The sequence below is a fragment of the Muntiacus reevesi genome, chromosome 9 (genome assembly GCF_963930625.1).
Source record: "Muntiacus reevesi chromosome 9, mMunRee1.1, whole genome shotgun sequence".
Taxonomy (NCBI): domain Eukaryota; kingdom Metazoa; phylum Chordata; class Mammalia; order Artiodactyla; family Cervidae; genus Muntiacus; species Muntiacus reevesi.
The window spans coordinates 67654167-67679015 of record NC_089257.1 but is presented as its reverse complement, the minus strand read 5'-3'; the positions used below and the strand labels follow the sequence as shown (position 1 = coordinate 67679015).

At 54.0% G+C, this 24849-nt stretch overlaps 1 protein-coding gene across 2 annotated transcripts in view; it reads right to left on the bottom strand.

Annotated features, from left to right (window-relative positions):
• Window positions 1–2982: 2982 nt before the first annotated feature.
• DRD2 (dopamine receptor D2) overlaps window positions 2983–24849 on the bottom strand; it is a 79776-nt gene continuing 57909 nt past the window's right edge. The window contains exons 2-8 of one of the 2 annotated variants that reach the window (XM_065944377.1): window positions 15082–15397; window positions 10431–10540; window positions 9298–9434; window positions 7942–8132; window positions 6983–7069; window positions 5102–5429; window positions 2983–4233 (exon numbers count right to left, since the gene is read on the bottom strand). In XM_065944377.1, the coding sequence (XP_065800449.1) occupies window positions 4040–4233; window positions 5102–5429; window positions 6983–7069; window positions 7942–8132; window positions 9298–9434; window positions 10431–10540; window positions 15082–15366 (1332 nt within the window). In that variant the 5' untranslated portion in view covers window positions 15367–15397 and the 3' untranslated portion in view covers window positions 2983–4039. The other variant, XM_065944378.1, reaches the window with a different exon arrangement.

Sequence of the window (24849 nt, the reverse complement as noted above, 5' to 3'; positions counted from 1 at the left end):
TGCGCAAATGGTCATTGTTCTACTCAGTCACCCTACGGGCCACACCCCAAAAGTCTGGTCCCACATGGTTTTCTTTTTCTCTCTCCTGTTTAAAAAAATTTTTTTCCTGACTACAGTGCCTTCTCCTAGCTTCACTCAGGACTGGTCAGGGAAGGGGCTGGATGAATAACATCAGATGCAGAGTTGAAAGGCCTGGGCTCAAAGGCCAGCCTTGACCCCTGACAACCACCCTCCCTATTTGAAAGGTCTCTCCTCTGTAATGGGGCATCATATGGACTGACCACCGGGGGTCACAAGGGGGGAAGACAGCATGTGAGGCAGAGGTGTCTGCCAAGGCCACGGACACAGCCTGGGTCCTGGGGCCCAGGAGGGCGGAGAGGCAGGGGGGCGCAGGCTGGGCCACACATCTGCAGGACAGGGGTGGTGTGGGAAGGCAACCCAGGTAGGTGGGCCCCCCGGCAAGACCCCCAAAGCACACTAGTCCTCAAAGCCCCTGGGTGCAGGCAGCTGACTGCCCTGTTCTGAGCCCACCCGGAGCAGAACGTGCAGTCGCTTCCAGGGGCCTCCGCCCCACCATCGAGGGATTTTTCTGCCATCAGACTTCCTGCCCTCCCCAGGTCCCTACCTATTTGCTCCGGGGTCAAGGCACCCTGGGGCTGCTACCTCCCGAGTCGCCCTCGTCATCTAGGTAAAGAGTGCCACGGGCTGGCCATTGCGTGCCCGTGACAGTGGTCGCCGCACCCAGCCAGGACCCTCCCCAGAGCTTTCACCACCGTTGTGTGATTGTTGGGCTAACGCCTGACGTCCACTGGATTGTGAACTCCGCAAAAGCAGGGAGGTAACCCCCTTCTTCACTGCTCATTCCTAGCACTTCGCTCAGGGTCTGGAGTACCATAAACAGTTGCTCAGTGAATATTCACCGAGTAAGACCATGCTGGGTGGATGGATGGATGGATGGATGGATGGAAGCAGTTTATCCTGCACTACCACCTTTTCAATTCCTGGGACATCTCCTGAGCCCGTGGCCACCTGGACCTCCTCCAGAGCCCAGCAGGGGGTGAACAAGGGACTGAAGCTTTGGAGACTCGCGGCCACAAGCAGACATCTGAAAGTATGGCTGCACTGCGCCCCACCGTGCCTGACCAGGAAGGCTCCTGCATTAAGTGGTGCTTCCTGGCTACACTCTGGGGGAGGGCGCCCGGCGTGCAGACTCCATGTTCCATAAAGGCAGATCAATGATCCTTTGATTAAAAGGCATTCTACAGACAAAGACGGGCACGGAGGCAGAAGCACAGGGGAATGGCCAGGAAAGAGAAAAACAGAGGGCTGCTATGCCCAGCCTGGGACTCCCTTCTGCCCTCGCTGATCGGGGCAAAGGAGACAGTCAGAGCCTGGGCCGCCCCCTTCCACCTTGTGCTCCTGGGTCCCCCGCCATCCCTTTGCCCCCGAAGCACTGAGGGGGGAGGAGGTGGAGCCCAGCCCTCCCCCTGCCCACTCCAGCTGTCAATCTGCTGTCTGGCACAAAGACTTGAAGCTTCGTGACAGCTGTGGGCAGCTTTCCCCGCCCCGCCTCCCACCCCTGCCTGCCCTCTTCCCCTCTTCCATCAGTGCTCTCCCCAACCTGCTCTCAGGCTACCTCTCCTCCCTCCCTCCTTTCCCTCTCTCCTTCCTTCCTTCCTCCCTTCCTCCTCTCTTTTTCTCTCTCCGTCCTTTTGTCATCTCTTCCACCCTGTGTGACCCCCTAAGATTTCTAATGATAACAGGAGTTTTTAAGCTCCTGTTCCGGGTCAAGATCATTCATAGACTGTGTGTGCGTGTGTGTGTGCATGTGTGTGCGTGCGCATGTGTGTGTGCACGTGTGTGTGTATGTGCACGTGCCCTCATGCATGTGCCTTGACTCCTGGGTGGGTAACAGAGCTGAGAGGTCCCTGGGGGTTCTAGCTCCCTTGGGGGCCTAATGTCTTTCCCAGGAGGGCGTGGCTGGGTTATCGACCCCCTGCCCTGAGCTAGACTAGGAGCCCGCTCTGCCCATCTTCTGGAATCGGGTGTTCTGGGGACAGGAGCCTCTCCCAGGGCTTAGTACTATGTTCAGGTTCAGGGAGAAGATCAAAGTCCATAATTAAGTGTTCAGGGCAAGTCAAGTGCTCCAAACTTTTGGTGCTAAAAATATTGTATTTAGCATGCAAATTATGCCCTGACAGCTCCCAGGAGCCTGAGCCCGTGGGTGCCAGCACCTTGTTTGTTACCACCACTGTTATTCTCAAGGTGGTAAGAATATTCCTCCTTCACTGGCTTGACTTATATTTCATTTTTAAAAAGCCAAACTTCTGTTGTTGGGTCAGTGCCAAGTCATGGCCCCGGAAGGCTGCGACCGGTCTGGAGGCCAGGAGGACACCAGGCCACGTCACGCAGTAAGTGGGTCCTGATACCAGACAGGGCAAGGCGCAGGCACAGACCCGGGCAGAGCCGCACCTCAAAGGCCACTGTTTCCAGAAGCCTCGTCTGCCCTGGTGGGTGAGCAGGGCTGAAGCCTGAGCCTGCAGAGGTGCTCGGACCTGGAGAGAGGAGGCGAAGGGCAGGAGGCAGCCTGGCTTGCCGTGCGGCTCTGGTGCTTTAGGGAACCCTAGGGACTCCACACGATTCCCACTGGAAATGTTCTGCCCCCATCCTGCCGACAGGTGAAGCACAGGGCCACCCCACAGCAGCCCTGAGCGCTCAGGTCCACTGGGGAGGAGGGGCCGGGATGAGGGAAACACACACAGGCACTCACCTCTTCTCCTGATCCTCCCAGCACAGCCCCTGTGCTCCTCCGCCACCCCCCCAGCACCCAGTCTTGTCCCTCTGATGGTGTCAGGGCCCCCCCCACCCCGGGGTCTCTCCAGCTCGCAGCCCCGAACACACAGAGCCCTGGCCACACCCGATGCGGAGGACGGAGGGGACGCTGCACCCCCTGCCCGAGGGGGCCTGGAGGGGACTCTTGTCAAAGTTTTATTAGTGTGGAGCATGTGTGGTGATGTTACAGAGTGTGGGGCCTGGGGGCCCCCCCAAGAGGAGAAGCTGCCCCTCTCCCTTCAGCAGCCGCTCAGCCGTGGGCCCCTCTAAGGCAGAGGCAACAGAGAAAGGGGACGGGACTGCGAAGAGGCGAGAGGAAGAGAAAAGGACAGTGGCTTGTGGCAGAGGGAGGCAGGCCCCCCACCAAGGACCCCAGACACCTCCAACCCCGGCCCCAGACATGTGACAAGCCCGCCTTCTCTGCCGGAGTCCCCCTTCTCTGCCGGAGCTCCCGCTGGCCCAGCATTTACTAAGAGAAGGGCTGTACCGGTGTCCGTCAGCCAAGCAGGCTTGGGGTGCCGCGGTCCTGTCCACACAGACCACCCCCACTCCAGGCCTTGGAGACCGGGGCTCCTCCCTCTCAGGGGCGTGGAAACCTCCTGGTGGGCGGGGCTGGGATCAGGACCACTGATGTGGATAAGTGAGGGGCTTCTGCCAGGCCAGGTGGGAGAAGGGGTGAGGAGTTTGGGCTTCGGCTTCTCTGGGGTCCGTCCAGACCTGGGGTGTACGCGGGTCTCCCAGGCCTGACACTGCCTTGGGCCGTGGCCAGAGCTCTGGCTTCTCAGGTGTGGGCCCTGGGGGGCTGTGACTGTCCACCCCTCTCCACCGCCCGCTCCGGCTCGGCCTGTGAAAACCAGGCCTCCGAGCCTCGACACTGGCCCCGCCACCCCAGAGTCCCAGAGAAAGGTCGGAGAAGGCAGCTGCGTCTTTGGTGCCAAGGAGAGAGGGCCTGGGAGTGGGCGGGGGGCCCCGTGAGCTGCCCCTGAGCCCGGGGTCCGCCCGTGGCGCCTCGCTCTCTAGCGCTGCCCCCCGCCGCTCCAAGGTGCGCAGCGTTGCGGGGCGGGAGCCGAGCTAACACTGCAGGGCCCGCGGGCGAGGACATGGCCGAGGCCGCCCTGCCCCCCTTGCCCGCGGCTCCCGGGGCCCCAGGCGGGGCCGCAGGGCAGGGAAGGGGAGAGGCGGGCTGCTGTGCAAGTGGGCAGCAGGGTCAGCAGTGTAGGATCTTCAGGAAGGCCTTGCGGAACTCGATGTTGAAGGTGGTGTAGATGATGGGGTTCACGGCGCTGTTGACGTAGCCCAGCCACGTGAAGGCGCTGTAGAGCACGGGAGGGATGTTGCAGTCACAGTGTATGTTCAGGATGTGGGTGATGAAGAAGGGCAGCCAGCAGATGATGAACACGCCTGCGGGAGAGGGGGGCAGTCAGGGGGCCCGGCGGGGGAGCCGGGAGGGGCGGGGCCCGAGGGTGCACCGGGTGGGGTAGGGGGTGGGGGACTTGGACCGAGATCGCTCGCTGCAGCCCCGCCCAGGCACCAAAGCTCACGCCCAAAAGCCTTGTCTCGCTCACCCTCATTTAGCTGGGCCGAGGAGGGGGGGGAGTTGGGGGGGGAGCCTCAATTAAAGCCTCACTGCCCCTTTAATTGTTCACACTGGGTCTTGGTAGAGGCAAGTAAACTTCCTGATTCCTCAACGATAGCAGCATTAAACACAGTGAACCGTACTGACTTGCCGTTGTAAAATGCTTTCACCACCGTGCATCACTTGATGACCACAACAACCCTGAGAGGTAGTCTCCTCTGCTGACAAGGAGATTGAGAGAAGTGACTTGCTCAGGGTCACTAGGTTCTCAGAGCCACGATGGTACACTGGTCAAGTTCAGATTCTACAATCGGCATGTGCTTGTATGTGTGCTAAGTTGCTTCACTGGTGTCCCGACTGTGCAACCCTCTGGACGGCAGCCCGCCGGGCTGTTCTGTCCATGGGATTCTCCAGGCAAGAATCCTGCCTGAGTTTAAATCATGCATCCTCTTTGATCAAGTTACACAAGCTCTCTGAAGCTCAATTTCCCCATCTTTAAAATGAGCATAATTATAGCATCTACCTAGTCAGGTATGCCGTTGGGTTTGACCTGTGCCTGAAAAGTGCCAGTCCTGTGACCTACCAGCCTTGGTTAGGGAGTGATGGCAGGTAAGGGGGCCTACATTGCTGGATCCGTCACCCAGCCAGGGTTGGGCAGGGCCAGGCTGTGGCCAGCAGCCAGGACCGACTCACCGAGAACAATGGCGAGCATCTGGGTGGCCTTCTTCTCCTTCTGCTGGGAGAGCTTCCTGCGGCTCATGGTCTTGAGAGAGGTCCGGGTTTTGCCATTGGGCATGGACTGGATCTCAAAGATCTTGGCAATCTTGGGGTGGTCTTTGGCATGCCCGTTCTTCTCTGGTTTGGCGGGGCTGTCGGGTGTGCTGTGGAGGCCGTGGTGGGATGGGTCGGGGAGGGTCAGCTGGTGGTGGCTGGGGGGGATGGGGCTGTACCGGGTCCTCTCGGGCGGGCTGGTGCTGGAGAGCATCTCCATCTCTAGCTCCTGGGCTCGGCGGGCGGCCTCCTGCACAGAGGCAGAGAGCACTGGGTGGAGCCAGGCAAGCTCTCAGCCTTTGGCAACCCCTGCCTCGCCTGGCCTCACCTGGCCTCACCCAGACTCCCTTATCTCCCTCTGAAGACTCCTGCAAGCACCCCAGGGTCCCTCTGCCAGAGAGGCAAGGGGGATGGTCACTGGGAGGCCAGGACTGGGTGGGTACAGGACCCAGGGCCCATGACAGCCCCCACCTGCTGGTTCACCCCCAGCCCCTCCCTGGAGCAATCCTCAGGCAGCTTCAGTGACCCCACTGCTACCCTGTGGGGGCTTCATGCCCAGGCCCTTCTCTTCCAGGAGCTGAGCAATACTTGCTGAGTGCCAGCCAGGTGCCGGGAGCCAAGCTGGATGTTGAGAGTAAGTTAGTGATTGACGTTTGATGCCTGCCTCTCCAGGAGCTCATGTTCTAACTACAGAGAGGGCACCCTGTTCCCCCCGCCCCGGCTGACATGAGGCACTTGCACCAGCACTCACAGGTGAGCTCCACTTCTCCTGCTAGACTGCTGGAGGTGCCGAAGGACGAACCCCTCTATCCCCACATCTTCCCTGCTGGGCTGATCTGGAGGGCCCTGATCTTAGGTCTTCATGGCCTCCCAGGTCCTTCCCCATGCCCCCTTATTCCAGGCTTTGGGGGCTCAGCCTGAGCTTCTGAAATGCAGCCTCACTGCGCCCTTATCCTTGCTCTCAAATGGGTCCTTGGAGTCCTGCCCTTGCAGGTGAACATCAACTGTTCAGGTGGCAAGCAGGGGCCCTGCTTGCTGAAGACACCTGACCTGGACTCGGTGTACAGTTCTCCGCGTGTTCCCTGGCCCCCATCCTCTGCTCATGCTGGGGGAAGGGACGTGTGCTGCTTGGACCCCGGTGCTACTATCCCTGGGCAAAGCCTGGGATCTGCTGGGATTCTGGGTTTCTGGGCTCTAATTACAGGCTGCACTGCACTGTGATCCCCGAGTGTACTGCTCCCTCCCTCCCTCCACCAGCTCCCAGCCTCAGGCCCCCAGACCTGCCTGTCTGTCAGGCTGTATGTACAAGTAAAAAGAACATGGGCATGGGTTTCAGAGAGTCACTTAGGTCCGGGCTCAGCTATTCACTCTCTCTTTAGTCTTGAGTGAGTTACCTAACCTCTCTGAGCCTCTGTTTTGTCTTCTGTAAAATGAAGATCCATAAGATCAATAAGACTTACCTCTCAGGGTCACTGTGAGGATTTGATGAGCAAATAGGAAGATGGTAGGTGTTCAATTAATGGGTATGGCCATTAATATAATTGTTATATGGCCAAGCGCTTTCTTCCATTCACCTCCTTGCACTAAGGGTACTTCTCTGTGCCCTGTAGAATTAATTGAGCTGTCTTGCTCCATGCCTGCTTACAAGTGTGTGTGGTGAGCCTGGCCTCAGCTGAGGCAAAGTGGGGGGTCCTGGGAGGGGCTTGTCCCTCGGACCAGCTGGTGAGGTCTCTGAGAATCATGGCAGGTCGTTTCCCTGGAGGCAGACAGACCAGGCTCTGGGTCCCTGACCTGAACACTTACCACTCTCCGCCTGTTCACTGGGAAACTCCCATTAGACTTCATGATAACGGTGCAGAGTTTCATGTCCTCAGGGTGAGTACAGTTGGCCTGTGGAGTGAGCCAGCACATGGGGTCATGATGGGGAGGGGGATAGGGACAGAAACCCAATGCAGGGTAGTCAGATTGGGCTTGGGAGCTCAGAGAAGGGCAGAGATTAGGAGGGCGGGGCCTGAGGAGGCAACTAAGGCAAGGTTGAAGGTCGGTAGTGTGATGCGAGGAGGTGGGCAGGAGGAGGGACAACAGGACTCTGACTTCTACGTGACACCTGCTAAGGCTCTGGCACCCTACCGGGCATGCCCAGTCCCTCTCTCACTGAATCCTCAAGACCACCCTGTGAGATCGGTATTCTGATTCACATTTAACAGATGAGAAGACTGAGGCTCAGAGAGGTTAAGCAACTTGCCCAAGGTCACTCAGCAAAAAAGCGGCAGTGCCAGGATTTGAACATGATGTGCCTAAGCCCCAAGCTCTTATTCCTTCTGTGCCCACATACCATCTTCCTCTGGCAGGGCTGAGTGGGGGGTGGGGGTGGGAAAGAAGTCACAAGACACAGGGTGGAAATGCAAAGGGGGCAGAGGAGGGAAGCAGGTGAGAGCAGGTGAGCAGAGGGAGGTTTGAGCATAAGAGGACGGAGCACAGAAAAGAAGATGGGATGAAGGCATCCGAGGGCCGGAAAGGGAGATGAAAGGCTAGAGTGAGCGAAGGAAGAGGAAGGAGAGGAGAGGAGCAAGCCGGGCGCCAAGAGCTGCTGCGCTCTGACAAAGGTTTCCTTCCGGGTGGTCTCCACCCCCTCCCCACCTCCCCGTCCTGGAGACTCAAGACCCACTGAGGCCCCAGCTCTGAAATCTGCCCTCCTCGTGGCTCCTTCAGCCTGGATCCCAGCCCTCCTCCCACCCGCCTCGCCCTGGGGGTCTCGGGACCTTGAGCGGGGCCTTCAGGTTGGCCCGGAAAGCCCGGCTGCTACGCTTGGTGCTGACGCGCTTGCGCCGCCTGCGGAGGACGATGTAGATCTTGATGTAGACCAGCAGGGTGACGATGAAGGGCACGTAGAAGGAGACGATGGAGGAGTAGACCACGAAGGCGGGGTTGGCGATGATGCACTCATTCTGGTCTGGGGGAGGGGGGAGAAAGCCCCGGGGATGGGTGCGTCAGCGAGGCCCCCCAACCTGGGGCTACAGTGCCTTCCTGCCGCCAAGGAGCAATGTTACAGAGAGTAGGACTAGATGCCTAAGGTGGCCTGGAAGTGTTAGATGTAAACAAATGCGCAAATCAGAGTATTAAAAACAACCATGAACAAAAAGCTGCTTCCAAGCGTTTCCATTAATAACCCCTCATTGCTTCCTCATTCGTTTTGTCATTCAGGAGCGCACAAGTGGAGCCACGGGTTTTTTTGGAAAAAATAATAGGAGAAAATAATTTTTAAAAAGTAGATTATTACTGTAGCTTTTCCTGTGTATGGAGTGGCTGGGGCGGGGGGGGGGGGGTAGATCTGATACCTTTTAATTTTAGGAACAAGACAACTTGGTCCTCTTTGCTGAACCTGTTGTTCCACTGTCTTTCCAAGTTCCCTGTCAGATCTGGCAGATGACTGTGCTGTCTCCCAGGGTCTCTTTCCAGATTAATTCAAGCATGTTTAGCCCCATTCCTGCTTCTTGAAATTCCCACAACACTTAGATTTTGAATCACATGCTTTTGAGTCTTCCCTGTGTCCTGTTCAGTAATGGTCTCCAGAGGCACGCTGGCATTATGTCACCTCCCTCATGGGGGCTGTGCCTTCTCTGTCTGAGATGCTCCTGACTGCCTCACACAGGACCCGGTCACAATGGGCTCTTACTTTCTTCTACGTTTTCTGCTTCAGGTGGCTCAGGCCTGGCCTGGGTTTGGCCAGCCCTTGGGGCTGCAGCTTCATTATCAGGGGTAATGGAGGTGCAGCAGCCTCCCACCCTGGGCGCACACATACAGACAGGCACAGATATGCAGTCTACCAGGCTGTCTGGTCGGCTCCAATTTAATAAACAAAGTTGAAAATCGCCAGGCATCCTCCCGAAACATTATCCCCATTCCTCACCCAACACCATTGTGCTGCAAGCCATTTTTCCTCTCTGATCTTACCAGGAACAATCCAGGAGACCTGCGTCACCTTGACCCAGGAGACTCAGCCTGGCTTCAGTCCAAGGTGGTGAACAGGCTCTTGGTGGGCCACCACCCGCATCCACACCAGGGTTCAGCTCCCTCAGGGGCCAGCTGAGCCCCAGGAGGACAGAGGCAGGACTCACCTGTGTTGTTGAGTCCGAAGAGCATCGGGCAGGAGATGGTGAAGGACAGGACCCAGACGATGGCGATCATGACCGTGACTCGGCGCTTGGAACTGTAACGTGTGTTGTAGAGCATGGGCATGGCCACGGCTGTGTACCTGAAAGGGCACAGGGTGTGGCCCCTGAGTCTGGGGTGCAGGCCCAGGGACTCCTCACTCCACAGAGACACCCCACTTTGGGAGGATGGAAAATTGGTCTCCCTCCTGTTTACCCTAAATCAACCCTTTCCTGTCCTGGACTTAGCAAGGAAGTTGGTGACACTCATCAAGTGCTTAATGACTGACAGGCTACCATTCAATCCTAGACTGTGTCTACCACTTCAGTCTCCCTGCTTGGATTTTAGGTTTCTTGAGGGGCCATGGCCTGGGTCTTTGCACCTGCTGCACCTGTGCTGGGCCCATGGAGGGTAGAAGTGTTTATTGATGGATTGGTGCTTGGGCCCCATAAAGCAAGGATTAGGTCTCATTCAGCAGAAAAGAATAACAACACTAATTGTTTATGAGCCACACATGGTTCTGCTCAGCACTTCTCTGACATCAGCTCCATTCATCTTCCAAGAATCCTGTGGAGGGCAGAGAGTCAGGGCTTCTGGAAGCCCATATGACTTGTGTGTGCAAATTAGTAAAAGGCTCCAAATGTAGAACTTAGCAAAATGAGCAGAGCCTGAGTCCCCTTGGCCAGGTGCCCAGTGCAGGACACAAAACGCTCAACTGACGGTAGAGTCACACATGGGCAGGTGTCATCATCTTGGTTTCTAGACAATGAAACTCGGGTTCTAAGAACATCCACAATCTGCCCAAGGTCACATAAGTAAGAAGTGATAGGGTCTCCTGCAGTCAGGTCGAGCGTTTGTCTTCTATGCTGATCTCTGTCCAGGGATTCTTGGTAGCATTGTTGTCCACACACACCTCCCTTTATGAGGTCTGTCCTCTGCCAGCCAGACACACATGCACACACACATGCATACAGACAGATGGACTCGGGCACACAGCCAGCTGTTCAGCATCATGGATAGAGCCTAACCCTGCAGGAGAGGCAGGGCAGCCCACACAGTGAATGGTCTGGGTCACCTCTCCCACCCTGGCTGGGCTCACCTGTCAATGCTGATGGCACACAGGTTCAGGATGCTGGCTGTGCACATCATGACGTCCAGGGTGACAAAGATGTCACAGTGAATCCTGCTGAATTTCCACTCGCCCACCACCTGGAGACAAACCAACATAATGGGTGGACAGCAGCCAGGATACTGGCTCATGCACCAGAGCTGGGTCTCCTGGGGCAGGTCTCCTGGGGTGACGGGCTCAGCTGAGATCTGATGGGTCTCAGTGATGGGTCTCCAGCCTGGGGAGAAAAGGGGCAGCTTTCTGACATGGGGAGTTTTGCTCGTGGGTGTCCGAGGTCCTTGCCTGGGTCACCCCTCCTCCTAGACAGGTAAGGCCACGCATTCTATGCCAAGAAGTTTGGTAGAAGAAAGAAGATGAAATTACACAAGTGCTTCAGCTTTGAACCTTCATCTGTAAAACCTTTGTGTGAAAACCTTACGACTCTCATGTTACCAATGGGGAAACTGCCCCAGAGAAGGGTGGGGACTCGCCCGAGGCCTTCCAGCTCAATTTCTGGCCCGGTCCTGGCCCAGGTGTCTGGGGGTGGGGGGCCGGGCTGCTCCTTCAGTGCCCAGCATGGGGTATGACACAGAGCTGAGACTCAGTGTCTGTGAAGAACAACAGTGAGGATGTGATTATGAAACAGTGAAGACATTTCTGCTCCTCGCTGCACTTGTAGAATGAAAGAGGGGGTAGCTTTCAGAAGAACAGAACGGGCTGGGGAAGACGTGTAATAAATCATCCCTGGTTCAGTGCAGAACCAGAAGTCCAGCTTGTGACACAAGCATTTTGCACCCTTCTTTCGCCTGACACACACACTCACACCCCGCATGCACACCCCCGCCCCATAACTCCCCTTTACCCATACAGACACACACACTCACTTAGCAGGTTACCCTAGCGGCTGTGGAAGCTTGGGGCAGCTCCATCCCTGGGGACAGAGTCAAGACAGGGAGGTACGACTTGGGCCACTACCTATTGGAGAAGGAGGAGCAGGAAAGCCTGTCCTGGTGATGTGAGCAGAGCAGTGGCCACTCTGTGCGGCACAGCAGGGCTAGTTACAAAGCTGATTCTCAGCGCTGCCCTCTTAGCTGCTCACAGGCGTAAAACCAATTGCTGGCATTAAGGACAGAGATGGGCAGTGCATGGAGGAATCTGTAGCTTTCCCTGGAAGACAGGAAGCCTCTCGTGCGGCACTGCCCTCTCTGGGGCTCATGTGAGGCAAGGGTATCTAAGCACTGGCCAGGCAGGCACGAGGCCAGGGTGGGGGGCATGGGATAGGAGGGGCTTCCCTGGCATCAACAGAGTTTCCCTTTAAGGCACCCCTGGGAAAGTCCCAGGCACACCTGCTCTGTACCCCACCTTGACATCCTCCTAGGGTAGAACCAGTATTTCCAAGCTGCTCTCACCCCCCTGGCAACCTAGGTCTGAGATATCACGGTCGTCTCCTCCATCCTCCTCGCTTCCTTCCCCCTTCCCTGCCTTGCTTACTTCTAATAGACACTTACTGACCATCTTACTATGTGTCCAGCTCTGTCCTAGACTCTGGGGCACAGCAGTGAACAATCCTGACAAAGTCTTTAGGGAGCTCTCAACCCCTGTCCCTAAAGGGTTTCCCGGAGCACAGAAGAAGTGGGAGGGGGGCTTCCTGCAAGGTCCCAGGATCAGCTGCTCTAGAACGCAGGTTGGGGAAATGCTCAAGAAAGTGTGTCAGTAGCCACTGTTTATAGAACATCTCCCACGAGCACTTTACCTCATTTACTGTAAATTAAAGCTCATACAAGAGGGTGCTGCTTATGCCCACTCCTGGATGAGGGGTGAAGCTCTGGAGTACACCCAGATCATGTGCAGCAGGGCCGGGATTTGAAGCAAGTTTTGGGGGCAGCACATCCTATGCTCTCTCCCGAGCTGCCTTGGAAGGGACCATCTAGTTTGTCAAAAGAGGAGAAAATTACGTAAAAAGTCCTTAGATAAACAGGGCTTTCCAGGTGGCGCTAGTGGTAAAAAATCTGCCTACCAATGCAGGAGAAGCAAGAGACACAGGTTTGATTCCTGGAGTAGGAAGATCCCCTGGAGGAGGAAATGGCAACCCACTCCTACAGTATTCTTGCCTGGAAAATTCCATGGATAAAGGAGCCTGGTCGGCTACAGTCCATGTGGTCACAGAGTTGGACACAGCTGACTAGATAAACATATCTAGTCTAGACACAGCTGACACAAGCACTAGATAAGCATAAAGTGGGAAAGGAGTGATTGTAACTGTACAGGTAAACTAATTCGAGGTCAGGAAGGAAAAAGATTTGTCCAGGCTCTCCTGGTGATTTAGTAGCAGAGGGAGGACTGGCCCTCAAGTTTGCTAGTCCCACTTGAGGGCTGTTTCCTCGGAACCTTTGACAACATTCATCAACATCCTTGCTCACATGAGGCTGGGATCTGCAGAACGGGCTTTGTCATTTCCATCAGATTCCACTGTAATGGCCTTGTCAGGGCCTCAGACCCCAGTCCCGAAGATGCTCGTGGCTGTTGACTAAGTCAGTAACTGTGATCTGAGTCTGTTACATCTGCTCTTCTGAAAAATGCACCCAGCAAACCTCCCTTCAAAGGGCTGTGAGGTTGAAACAGCACAACTGGCAACTGAGCCCTGGCTCTCTTCTCTCAGCTTCTCCAGATGCAAAGTGGTAGGGTCAAGACCGGAGCCTGGTCCTCTCACTCCAAAGCCAGCATGCTTTTCTTATTCTGAACAGAATAAAGGATGCACATCTAGTCCCACCTAGCCTCAGGCAGGACATGGGATGGACCAAGGCTCGGGGTCCCCATAAACGTGCCACCATGGAGGAACCGGATGCCGGGTCTGTGGACCCTGTGCGTTTTTAGGTTGTATTGTTTCTACTGTTTGTTTCTTGCTGGTTCTCTCTTAACATTCAGGTCACTTTGAAGGTTACAACCTGTCTGGGTTATGCCAGAGGAAACCAGGGGAGCGATGGCCCAGAGCTCCCTGTGGTCGTGACAACAGGAGGCCCTGGGGACGTGGAGACAGAGGGACCAACCTCCCCTCCCCACCTCTGCTTCTTCTCCTGGATGTCTCCTCTGCTCAACCCGCAACCGTTTCTTGCTTTCTTTGAGAGGTGCAAGCATTTCCCTCCCAGGCAGGGCCTTGCCTCTACAGCACAGGTAATTTCCCCTCGCATCCAGGGCAAGAAGTTCACAACACAGAGATCTTAGTGACCTTGGCATCTGAATACCTGCCCAGCTTCCCATGCAGCCAGACACAGCCCCAGAACCCTGGGAAGAGAAAAGGGCCCCCAGCCAGTTTCCACCCCAGCCCCCTAGTCCCTCCCACATCTACCTGTCAGCTCTAGACAGTGTCCTCCTGGAGACGGGGCCCCACTTTGGGAATCCCAGAGGTTTCTCCCTTTGCTGTGTGATCTGGAAACAGACAGGCAACTTCTCGAGTATGACCAGCCTGTGCTCACGCCACTGCCCTAGACCCTCCCACCTGTCAGCTCTGGACAGTGTCCTCCTGGGAGCGGGGCCCCGCTTTGGGAATCCCAGAGTGTGATCTCCCTTTGCTGTGTGATCTGGATACAGACAGGCAACTTCTCACAGCTTCTGTTTCCCCTTCCTTAAAGTGCAAAGAATAGTATCAACTCAGGAGCAGCAGGAGTATTTGCTGAGAATGGGTCTGTAAAGAGCCCGGTAGCTCCTGGCCCCCAGTGGGGGCTTCGGGCTGGGTGGGCTCTGTCCCCAGCCGAGTAGTGGGTCACCGTGTGGCCCTTCCTAAAGAAACAAGCAGAAGCACAGTTCACAGCCGCCGCAACCTCGAGATCCTGGACACACGGTGGGGTGGGGAGGCAGAGAGGAGAGTGTGGAGCTGCCTCAACCTCGAGATCCCAGACACACGGTGGGGTGGGGAGGCAGAGAGGAGAGTGTGGAGCCGCCGCCCCCATTCTGAAGTCAGGGTGAGAGGGATAAAGATATCAGGCCTGGGAGCACGAGCCTCTGCTGTCCTCGGGGATTCTCGTCAATGACTCCCATTCTCCACGTGACCCAAAGAACCGACTCTGGGGCCCTGGCTCCAGTCACCGTGTGAGGCTGGAGAAGTCACCTAAGTTCTCTGACCATCTAGAAAATGCTGTGAAGACTCAGTGGGGAGATGCTGTCTTTGAAGGACTAACACGAGGCCTGACAGTTATTGCGTGCACACGTGCTCAATCGATTCGATTATGTCCGACTCTGTGCAACCCTATGGACTGCAGCCCACCAGGCTCCTCTGTGCATGGGATTCTCCAGGCAAGAATACCGGTGTGGGGTGCCATTTCCTCCTCCAGGAGATCTTCCAGACCCAGGGATCAAACCCGCATCGCTTACATCTTCTGCACCAGCAGGCAGGTTCCTTACCACTAGCACCACCTGGGAAGCCCCTGGCATTTACTTAGTAAGCACCTTATAACCTGTAGCCAGGACTGTTAAGGAGACAATCCACTCATTTTTGTGAGACTGAGCCCAGAGAGGAGAGAGGGCCTACCTGAGAAGGCACACTGTTGATAGGAACCAGTGAGGAGCCTGGACTCCTCCTTGGATGGGAACCAAGGAGGAGCATCTCCGGGGGAGGTGCCAGAGCTCTGCAGGGGCCCAGACCTACCTCCAGGTAGACCACCCAGGGCATGACCAGCGTGGCCACCAGGAGGTCAGCCACAGCGAGGCTGACGATCAGGTAGTTGGTGGTGGTCTGCAGCGCCTTCTCACGGGACACAGCCATGCACACCAGCACGTTGCCAAAGACGATAATGAAGATGAGCAGGGTGAGCAGCATGGCGTAGTAGTTGTAGTGGGGCCTGTCGGACTTCCCTTCGGACCCGTTGAAGGGTCGGCTCCAGTTCCGGCTCTCTGGATCATCATCATACCAGGACAAGTTCAGCGGATCCATGGGGGCGGTGGGGCCACTGGGTGGCCAGGCTCTGGCCAGGAGAAACGGACACAGGGAGTGAGCAGGAGGACCCCCCAAAGCATACAGTTATCCATGGGAGGCTCGGGGCTAACACCCACCACAGGAGGTTAAAAGAGAATTCTCCAGCCTCAAGATTTTAAGATTGCATCCCCAAATTTTCTTGAAACATTGCAGCCTGCTGCCACTCTTCTGCTAGCAGGTTCTTGCTGATGGTAAAGCAAATGAGAAAGTACCATTTTTTAAAGTATAATAAAATCAATGAGCTTGAAAAGAGCTGATCATTTATTCACCCATTTATTCAACAAACAATTAAGCACATCCCATGCCCCACACAAATTCACGAGGAGTTCTAGCTTCCAGTGGTAAGAACAGAAATATGAATTCATTCCGTCTTGATTCTGTAATTGCTTATTGAACATTGTTCTATATAATGCCAGAAACAGGCAGGAACAAAATATACATAGTTCTCCAGCTCACATTCTAAAAGAAACAATAGCCAATTAACCAAGCAATTAAATGTCTGAGTGGTAGGCATTAGAAAATGGAATGAGGAGAGAGACACAACCTAGATTAGGGTTTCAAAGAAGGCTTTCCTGAGGAAGGGATGTTCAACAAACACCTGCAGGATGTTGTCAGGTAAACAGTTGGGAGCCAGGGGAAGGGTCTAGACACAGGAAGCAGGTAAGCAAATGATGGAGCTGGAGAATGGGTGCTATGTGAGAGGGATAGTGGAGGATCCGGGGCAGCTGGAGCGCAGAGAGCTTGGAATGAGCTGAACTGGAGGCTGCAACGGGCTTGATCCTAGAAGGTTTTATAAATCACTCCAGGAGTTCAGACTTGATCTCAAGGGCAGCAGGAGCCACATGATGAGATTTGCCTTCCAGAGGGAAGAGTCTGACTGCCATGCAGAGAATAGAAGGGTGCTGCTAAGTGGAGAAGCAGGTCACCAGCTGGGAGGCTGCAGGGACCCCAGGAAGAGCTGGTGAGGTTCTGCCTTTGTGCACTGAGAGCCCTGAGAGCCCTGAGAAATGGGCATCTCATCTCAGAGGGAAAAGACTTCCTGAGGGAGGCATCATCGGAGATGAAGTAGACAGAGGAGTGAGCCGGGCATCTGAGTCCAGGGGATACACCCCAGCCAGAGGGAACACGACACGGTCCCAAATAGAAATTAATTCTATTTGGCTAAAAAACTGTAGAGCATAATGGATAAGCTGGGGAAAATTAAGCCAGAGGGCTCTTTGTGGGGCCAGAATGGGTCTCTTAAGCTTGGAGTCCCTGAAAGTTCAGGTACAAAGGAATGACTCCATTGGATTAGTGTTTAGGAAAGGTTGCTAACTGTGCAGTCAGCTGGGATGTTAGCAGGAAGTGAGGTTGTGACTGTAATTCGGGTAAGAGATGGTGGTCCTCTGAATGATGGCGTGGGAATAAACATGGAGAGACATGTTCAGAGTCAGTAGCTAACCTGTCGATTTCATGGAATTTGGTCACTGAATAGATATGGGGTGGGAGTAGGGGTAGGCAAGCCGGGAGAGAAGGAGATGAGGATAACTCCAGATTTCTGCGCTGGGCTCTGAGAGGCTTGGAGATGCTTCTTACTGAAAAAAGAAAGCGGAGGGGCTCAGAGGCAGCAGGCATGGATGAGCTTGACAGCCTGTGTTTTGGTTGTGATTGAAACATAATGCACACATAATACAGTTGGCTCTCCTGCTAACAAAAGTGTTCCTATTTCACACAATGGAACTAAATGAACAGTACTTCAAGGCATTCCATACAGAACTCCACAACTTCCAGGTGTTTTGCTACCCGAATGAATTTGAAATCCAGCAGTTTATTCCAATCGATCTGAACATGGTACCATATCCAAATCAGGGAGGAGGGCACACCAGCCTCGACGGGTCAGAGGGGAGCCCTGGAGAAGGGTCTGCCCAGCTTCCCCTCGCTAACACATCTGCTCTGCCAGCTCTCAGCAGAGGAGGATAGATGATGTCCAACCCAGCACCACCACTCCGGAGCCTCTTAGGGGAAAGCAAAATGCCTAATTCCATGTGGAGTGACATGGAATGCCATCCTTGCAACAAGTCTTCCTGTTCCAAGGGAGCGAAGCACTGGGCCACGTGGAGGCTGCCCTCTGCAAAGCCCACTGGCTCCTCTTCCCATTTGGAGCACACAGCAGGAGACCTGCGTGTCTATATCGATCAAGCAGCAGGGGCTGCTCCTGCCATTCATTTACTCCATCAGCATCTATCGAGCTTGCCGGGCAGAAAGCACTGTGCCCAGCACTGTCAGGGGCCTGAGAAGTCAGAGACACACTCCCTTCCCCCACAATCCTGACTGTGCCTCTCTGCCCTGCTCCTACCTCTGGTTCCTCTCATCCCACCCATTCTCCATGCCCAACCAGACCTTCATTTCTGCAGCACAATTCTGAACCTACATACGATGACAGCTTCATCTGACTGCAAAGGATGTGATCGTTTGCCAAGTTTTTTTCTTTTTTAGATATGCTATCTCATTTACCCTCAAAATAACCTCTAAGGCTTATAGTTCTCATCCTCACTCTACAAATCAGAAAAGTACCTGGAAAATTTCTTTTCCCTTGCGCCTACTGGCCAGTCCTACATGTCTTTCAAAGCAAGTCCCTCCCAGAATCCCCCTGTCCTGGAATTTGTCCCAAGTTCTCCTGGCTGGACCATCTCCCTCCTTCCTGGGGGCTCCCAAGGCATTGCCTTGTGGTTCTGTTCTGGAACATTCTCCATTCGTGTGTGTGTCTGTTCAGTTCATTTGTGTGTGTGTGTGTGTGTGTGTGTAAGCATCTTCAGGGTTACACCATGTCTTGCTCATGCCTCATCTTATTCGTGGGATAAACAAAAAATCATACTATCTTGTTTTTCCCTTTTGATTCTTAATGCTATGATTGGCAGGCAGTAAGTGTTTAACAGATGTTTGCAGAACTGAATCAAAGGGTGAGTCCAACTGGGAAGAAAACCCCTCCACACTTGAAATGTAACTGCTAGCATAACCCATCAGATCAACAAGTGACAAAGGGGAGATGCAACCCAAGAGTATCATGGGTGTTACACGTTGGTCCCCAGGAAGCAGACAGAGGAGAAGGCAACATGCAGATCTACTGGGGATACAGTGATGCTCAGGCCCCAGGGAGCATGTGTGTGTGGGCACAGCTGGGGTGTTCATGGAAGGCTTCCTGGAAAGGGAAGAACTTCAACTGAGACTTACATTATGGGTGCAATTTTGATGGCAAATGCGAGTACTGATGGGTGAGATGGGGGGCGGGGGTGGTGGCTGGGGCTAACACTTACTCCTCTTCGGTGCTGGTTACTCCACAGAGTAAATCTTGCCAAAGGCTGGAAAGGCCTCATGCATTTAATTTTCAAATTGACCATTTATTCTTAATTGTGCTTATAGCGTTTTGTTGATACAAATATAATATAATCACATTATAGAAAAAAATGGGAAAGTATGGAATATGCCTAATTACCTGCAGACCCTTTTAACTAGTGCTGAGTGAGCTCCAGATTCTCCTGTGTCCTCAGCAACCTTCCTAATCGGGGCTGACATCTCTTAACCACAGGGGCTGCCCGGCTGGCTCTCAGACTGATCTGGGATCTGGACATCAGCAAATCTGGACATCCACCCCCACAGATGGGGTTTATTGGCATGAGAGACACTGCTATAACATAGGGGCTGGAGACCAGAACACCTGGGTTAAATACCAACTGTAGCTCTCCTAACTCGAGGGTCTTGGCCAGATTTTTTGGCTTTCCTAAGCCTCGGTTTTCCCATCTGCAAAATAGGGACTGCAGTTTTTGTTGTGAGGATTGAGTAAGGTGATGCATATGTGGCCAGCACGGGTAAACCCTCACGGAAAAATCAAACCTTTGAGAAAACAAACCAAGCAAAATAATCCAAAGAAACAAACAATCAGACAACAAAGCTAAGACCCTCAAGGGATGAAGTGACAGGCGCTGTCCAAATGCAGCCCATCAAGGTCAGAGGACCTGCTGGGCTCCTCCTGTGACACCTGGCCACTCATGCTTGGAAAGTGGGCGCTAGACGAGGAGAAAATTCTGAGATGCAGCAGTTGAGTCATTGGAAAGGAGTGAAGGAAAGAAAAGGTAAAGTGTATTCCCAGACTGTGGTTGCTGGGTGAATCTGAAGACCCTCGGGATGGGGTAGCAGCTGGCCTGGAAGGACCAGCTCTCCCAGCCCACTTGCTCCCCACTGGAGACTGTCGTATTTCCTAGGTTTTAAGGCAGAATTAAAAGTAAGTTGTCTTATGTACCACTCGGAAAGAAGAAATGCCATCAAACTCCAATACAGTTCTTAGATGGCATTGATTGCAAAAGGCATTATGACTTCAGAGACTTTAAAATGTCGGAGAGGCTCTGCATCTTAGCATGCATAAAATAGAGTGATCTGCAGGCATTTCTCTGCTGGCATTTTCTCAGGAGGAATTTTCTAAGAAAGCCTGCTGGTCCCCAGGCTCCCCCTGCTCCAGCCCCCAGCCCCAGCCCTTCCTCTTTTCCTTCTGCCCAGGGCTCCCAGGGGCATCCGTCAGAAGATAGAACAAAGGAGAAGCCAGGCTATGGTCTTTTTCACTCCAGAGGCGCCCCTCCAATTCCTGCCCCTGCCCTGCCCCTCAAATTTCATCTGTGTCAGAGCCTGCACCTGTCGGGGGAGAGCTCTAGGTAAGTCTGGTCTGGCCCTGGGTCTGGAGAAGCCGGGTGAGACCAGCCAGGTGAGATTAGGGGCTCCTATAAGATGGAAATACCACACAAAGCTGTCTCCCTGGATATGCCAGGATGGTCCCCATTTCTTACTCTTTTGAAAAAAAGGAGTTAGGCTTTATGTATAACCCAAGGAGAATTATTCCTACAGTTAAAAGACCTCAGATAAGTAATATTGCATATTATTTTAAAAAAATTTTTTGTTAGAACAAGCATTTTGATTTGGGATTATGAGAACATGATCAACTTGCTCATCAGCCTCCACATGCCACCTCCATCTTCCTCCCAGGGGGCTCCTGCCATATGCATAAAAGCTCCAAGTCACAGTCCCCAGTCAATGTCACTCGATGAGCTCCAAACACATGCATGTTTGTGGCTGTTTCTAAGCTCTCGGGGGGGGGGGGGGGTTAACTGCCTGGTTCTGTCTCCTGGGAGCGGGATGGATGATCTGAGCCTGCTGCAATGGACTGAGCTGTGTTCATACAAAATTCATATGAAGTCCTAACCCTCAGCATGATCCTATTTGGAGATGGGGCCTTTGGTTAGGAGAAGGTCACGGGGGCAGGGTCCTCATAAGGGTAAGGATGTGTGTGTTAGTCGCTCAGTCGTGTCTGAGTCTCTGCGATCCCATGGACTATAGCCTGCCAGGTTCCACTGTCCATGGGATTTCCCAGCAAAAATCCTGGAGTGGGTTGCTAAGCCCTCCTCTAGGGCTCTTCCCGATCCAGGGATCAAACCCAGGTCTCCTGCATTGCAGGCAGATTCTTTGCCAAGGTTCTTTTCAGGCTCTGAGCCAACAAGGAAGCGTGAGGGTAGGGTGGCTGCCCTTCTAAGGAAAGACACAAGAGAGCTCGACCTCTCTTTCTCCCTGCCACGTGAGCACACAGTGAGGAGCAGTCACCTACCAGCCAGGCAAGGAGCTCTAAGAACAGCCTGACCACCCTGGCCCCCTGGTCCCTGACTCCCCGCCTCCAGAACTACGAGAAAGTAATTTCTCTCACTGAGCCCCCTAGTCTAGGTGTTTTATGAAGGCAGCCCAAGCAAGCTGACAAAGACACATGCAGATGCCGGGCCTCGCTCACGGCCTCTTCCCATCCTCACCTGGGCAGCAAAGTGGGGCAACCACTGCTCCCGACCCCAGCCTCATCAGCAGCGGGGCAACTGCGGGGTGGGGCCACCGTGCCCTGACCCCGACCTCATCAGCAGAGGGGCAACTGTGGGGTGGGGCAACCATGCCCTGACCCCCAGCCTCATCAGCAGAGGGGCAACTGTGGGGTGGGGCAACCATGCCCTGACCCCCAGCCTCATCAGCAGAGGCTTCCAGGTGTGCTCTGACACCACCTGTGTTCTTCTTCCTTAACTGCTTTAGTGTGGGGGAAAGTGGAAAGAGCCAGGAGCAAGGGGAGACCCCATCTGTGTGGGAGTCTGCAAGCCTCTGGCCATCAGAGTGCCAGGGCTCACCCAGGCCTCGTGTATCTTCAGGACTCACTGCCTCACCCCTCGCAGAAGGCCAAAGACGTACTAAAAGAACTTCTAGAATCATCCACGCTGGTGGTCAGTACCCCGCCATTGTGCATGCATGCTAAGTTGCTTCAGTCGTGTCTGACTCTTTGTGACCCCGTGGACTGGGGACTGCGACTTGGAGCTTTTATGCAGGAGGCCCACCAGCCTCCTCTGTCCAGGGATTCTCCGGGCAAGAATACTGGAGTGGGTGGCCATTTCCTACTCCAGGGGATCTTCCCAACTCAGGGATCAAACCCACATCTCTTTGGCTAACAAACACATGAAAAGATGCTCAACATCACTCATTATTAGAGAAATGCAAATCAAAACCTCAATGAGGTACCATTACACACCAATCAGGATGGCTGCTATCCAAAAGTCTACAAGCAATAAATGCTGGAGAGGGTGTGGAGAAAAGGGAACCCTCTTACACTGTTGGTGGGAATGCAAACTCGTACAGCCACTATGGAGAACAGTGTGGAGATTCCTTAAAAAACTGGAAATAGAACTGCCATATGACCCAGCAATCCCACTCCTGGGCATACACACTGAGGAAACCAGATCTGAAAGAGACACGTGCACCCCAGTGTTCATTGCAGCACTGTTTATAATAGCCAGGACATGGAAGCAACCTAGATGCCCATCAGTAGATGAATGGATAAGGAAGCTGTGGTACATATACACCATGGAATATTACTCAGCCTTGAAAAAGAATTCATTTGAATCAGTTCTAACGAGATGGAAGAAACTGGAGCCCATTATACAGAGTGAAGTAAGCCAGAAAGATAAAGACCAATACAGTATACTAACGCATATATATGGAATTTAGAAAGATGGTAACAATAACCCTATATGCAAAACAGAAAAATAGACACAGATGTACAGAACAGAATTTTGGACTCTGTGGGAGAAGGTGAAGGTGGGATGTTTCAAGAGAATAGCATCGAAACATGTATATTATCTAGGGTGAAACAGATCATCAGCCCAGGCTGGATGCATGAGACAAGTGCTCAGGCCTGGTGCTCTGGGAAGACCCAGAGGAATCGGGTGGACAGGGAGGTGGGAGGGGGGATCGGGATGGGGAATACATGTAAATCCATGGCTGATTCATGTCAATGTATGACAAAAACCACTACAATATTATAAAGTAATTAGCCTCCAACTAATAAAAATAAATGAAAAAAAAAAAAAAAACAAGAAAAAAAAAAAACCCCACATCTCTTACGTCTCCTGCATTGGCAGGCAGGACCCCTCTGTCAAGTTCTCCCTAATGGCCAGTCCATCTCCAGCCTGGTGTGATACCTGCTCTCTTCAGAGTCTCCACGGCAGAGCTTCCTCAGGAGATGTCTAGGAGGATGGGGCTGCGTGGGGCGATCAGGGCAAGTGGACGGTGGACCTGGGTGTGTCCAGCCCCCAGGACCTCTGCCATTACACTGTGCTTTCCAACTGTTAGCACTTTGTGTGTGTGCTCTAATTTGAAAATATGCTAGCTCTCAAGCGGAGAAGTGCTCCGAGAGCCCAGACAGCCACCTGGGGCTAAACTGGTTCATCGAGAGGGCCCAGGCCAGCAGCCCACCGGGCTCAGACCCGCCCTGCCCAGTGGTGGGGGATGGGTAGACAGGGCAGCCGGGAGGGGGGCTGAGCTAAGGTCACTTTCCAGCCTGTAAACAGAAACAGCTTCCAATAGGTCTGCTGGAAGAGGAAAACCTCTTCTGAAGCTCCACAGTCCGAGGCTGACCCCTCAGTCTGATATTTTCCTCTCAGGAAGGACAGAAAGGCTGTGGTCGCCCTGGTCCCTAGCCCGGCAGGGTGAAGGCAAAAGCGTCAATCTGCTAGAGTGCCTGGGACCCTGGAGGAGAGCTGGAGGGGTCAGGGAGGAGAGGTGCGAGGATCCTGTTCCCTGGTTTGGATTCCCTCCAACAGGGAAACGACAGGGCGCGGGCTAGGAGGAAGGGGTGAGGAATACTTGGCACAGAAGAAACTTCAGCAACCTGTTTCCCTGCTGCTGCCTCCCCTGGGAGGTTGGCATTTGAAGGAGTCAAATTGTCTAATTAAAATTTAACAATCCCTTATTGGGCTCGATGGCGGATGAGACACTGCTGTCTTAAACACATCATTTTTCCCTCATTTCTGAGACTTGAAGCATTTCAATGAAAAAGGGGGGCGGGAAGTGCTTCACATTTGCATTTCAAAAGCAGCTGCTGGCGCTGGGTGGGAATTGGAAGTGAGTGGTAAGGGGGCTCCTCCCCACAACCCCAGTGATTCAGGTCACCCTCTGCGCCTCCAGACCAAGGTCCAGGCTGTGACTTGGGGTGGGCACTCCTCCAGCTCCTCAGGCAGCTCTGGGAAGGATGGGTGGGAGAGGAAGGGGGAAGAAGCCCCCACCCCAACTCCATTCCTTCCTTCTCCAAAGGAAAAAGGAGAAGAGTCTGTGAACAAGGCCTCACTTATTGACCCTGGAGGGTGGCCTCATCAGGGCAGGGGTGCCCAGGGTCCAAGGCCATGCAGCCTCAAGAGCCTTCCGCATCCAGATTTTGGGAAGGCTGGCGTGGGCCATTGACGGGTGCAGTCCCGTCTTACCTGGAAAGGCTAAGGAGCAGAAAGGCTGCTGAGCTGGGGGAGTGGGTGGGATGCTGGGGAAGGGTCTTTGGAATGGGGGGGCAGGAGGAGTGGAGACGGAGGCATATTGAGGAGAATAAGGGAGACTGAGTTGTGGGGCTGGTGCAATGGGAGTGTTAATGCTGCCTCAGGGCTCAGCCTCTCCTGGCCTTAAGCATCTTTCCCAGTGACCCAGACCCACATGCACAGAGGAGCTGGGTGGTGAGGCTGAGTCTGTCAAGCAGCAGCAGCTGGAAGGAAGAATCCCAGTTGATTTTCTGCAGTTTTTGGAGAGGGACCCTCCAGGGCTCAGACAAAGGTCCAGTTCCCAGAAATTCCAAGGTTCTTCCCATGGCTGCCCACGTGGCTGCCTCCCTCTGCCCAGAACCTCAATGCTGCCTGTGGGGGGACAGATCAGGACTGCTGAAAGGAGCCATAAAGAAGGCTGAGCACCAAAGAATCAATGCTTTTGAATGGTGGTGCTGGAGAAGACTCTTGAGAGTCCCTTGGACTGCAAGGAGATCAAACCAGTCAATCCCAAAGGAAATCAATCCTGAATATTCATTGGAAGGACTGACGCTGAAACTGAATACTTTGGCCACCTGATGTGAAGAACTGA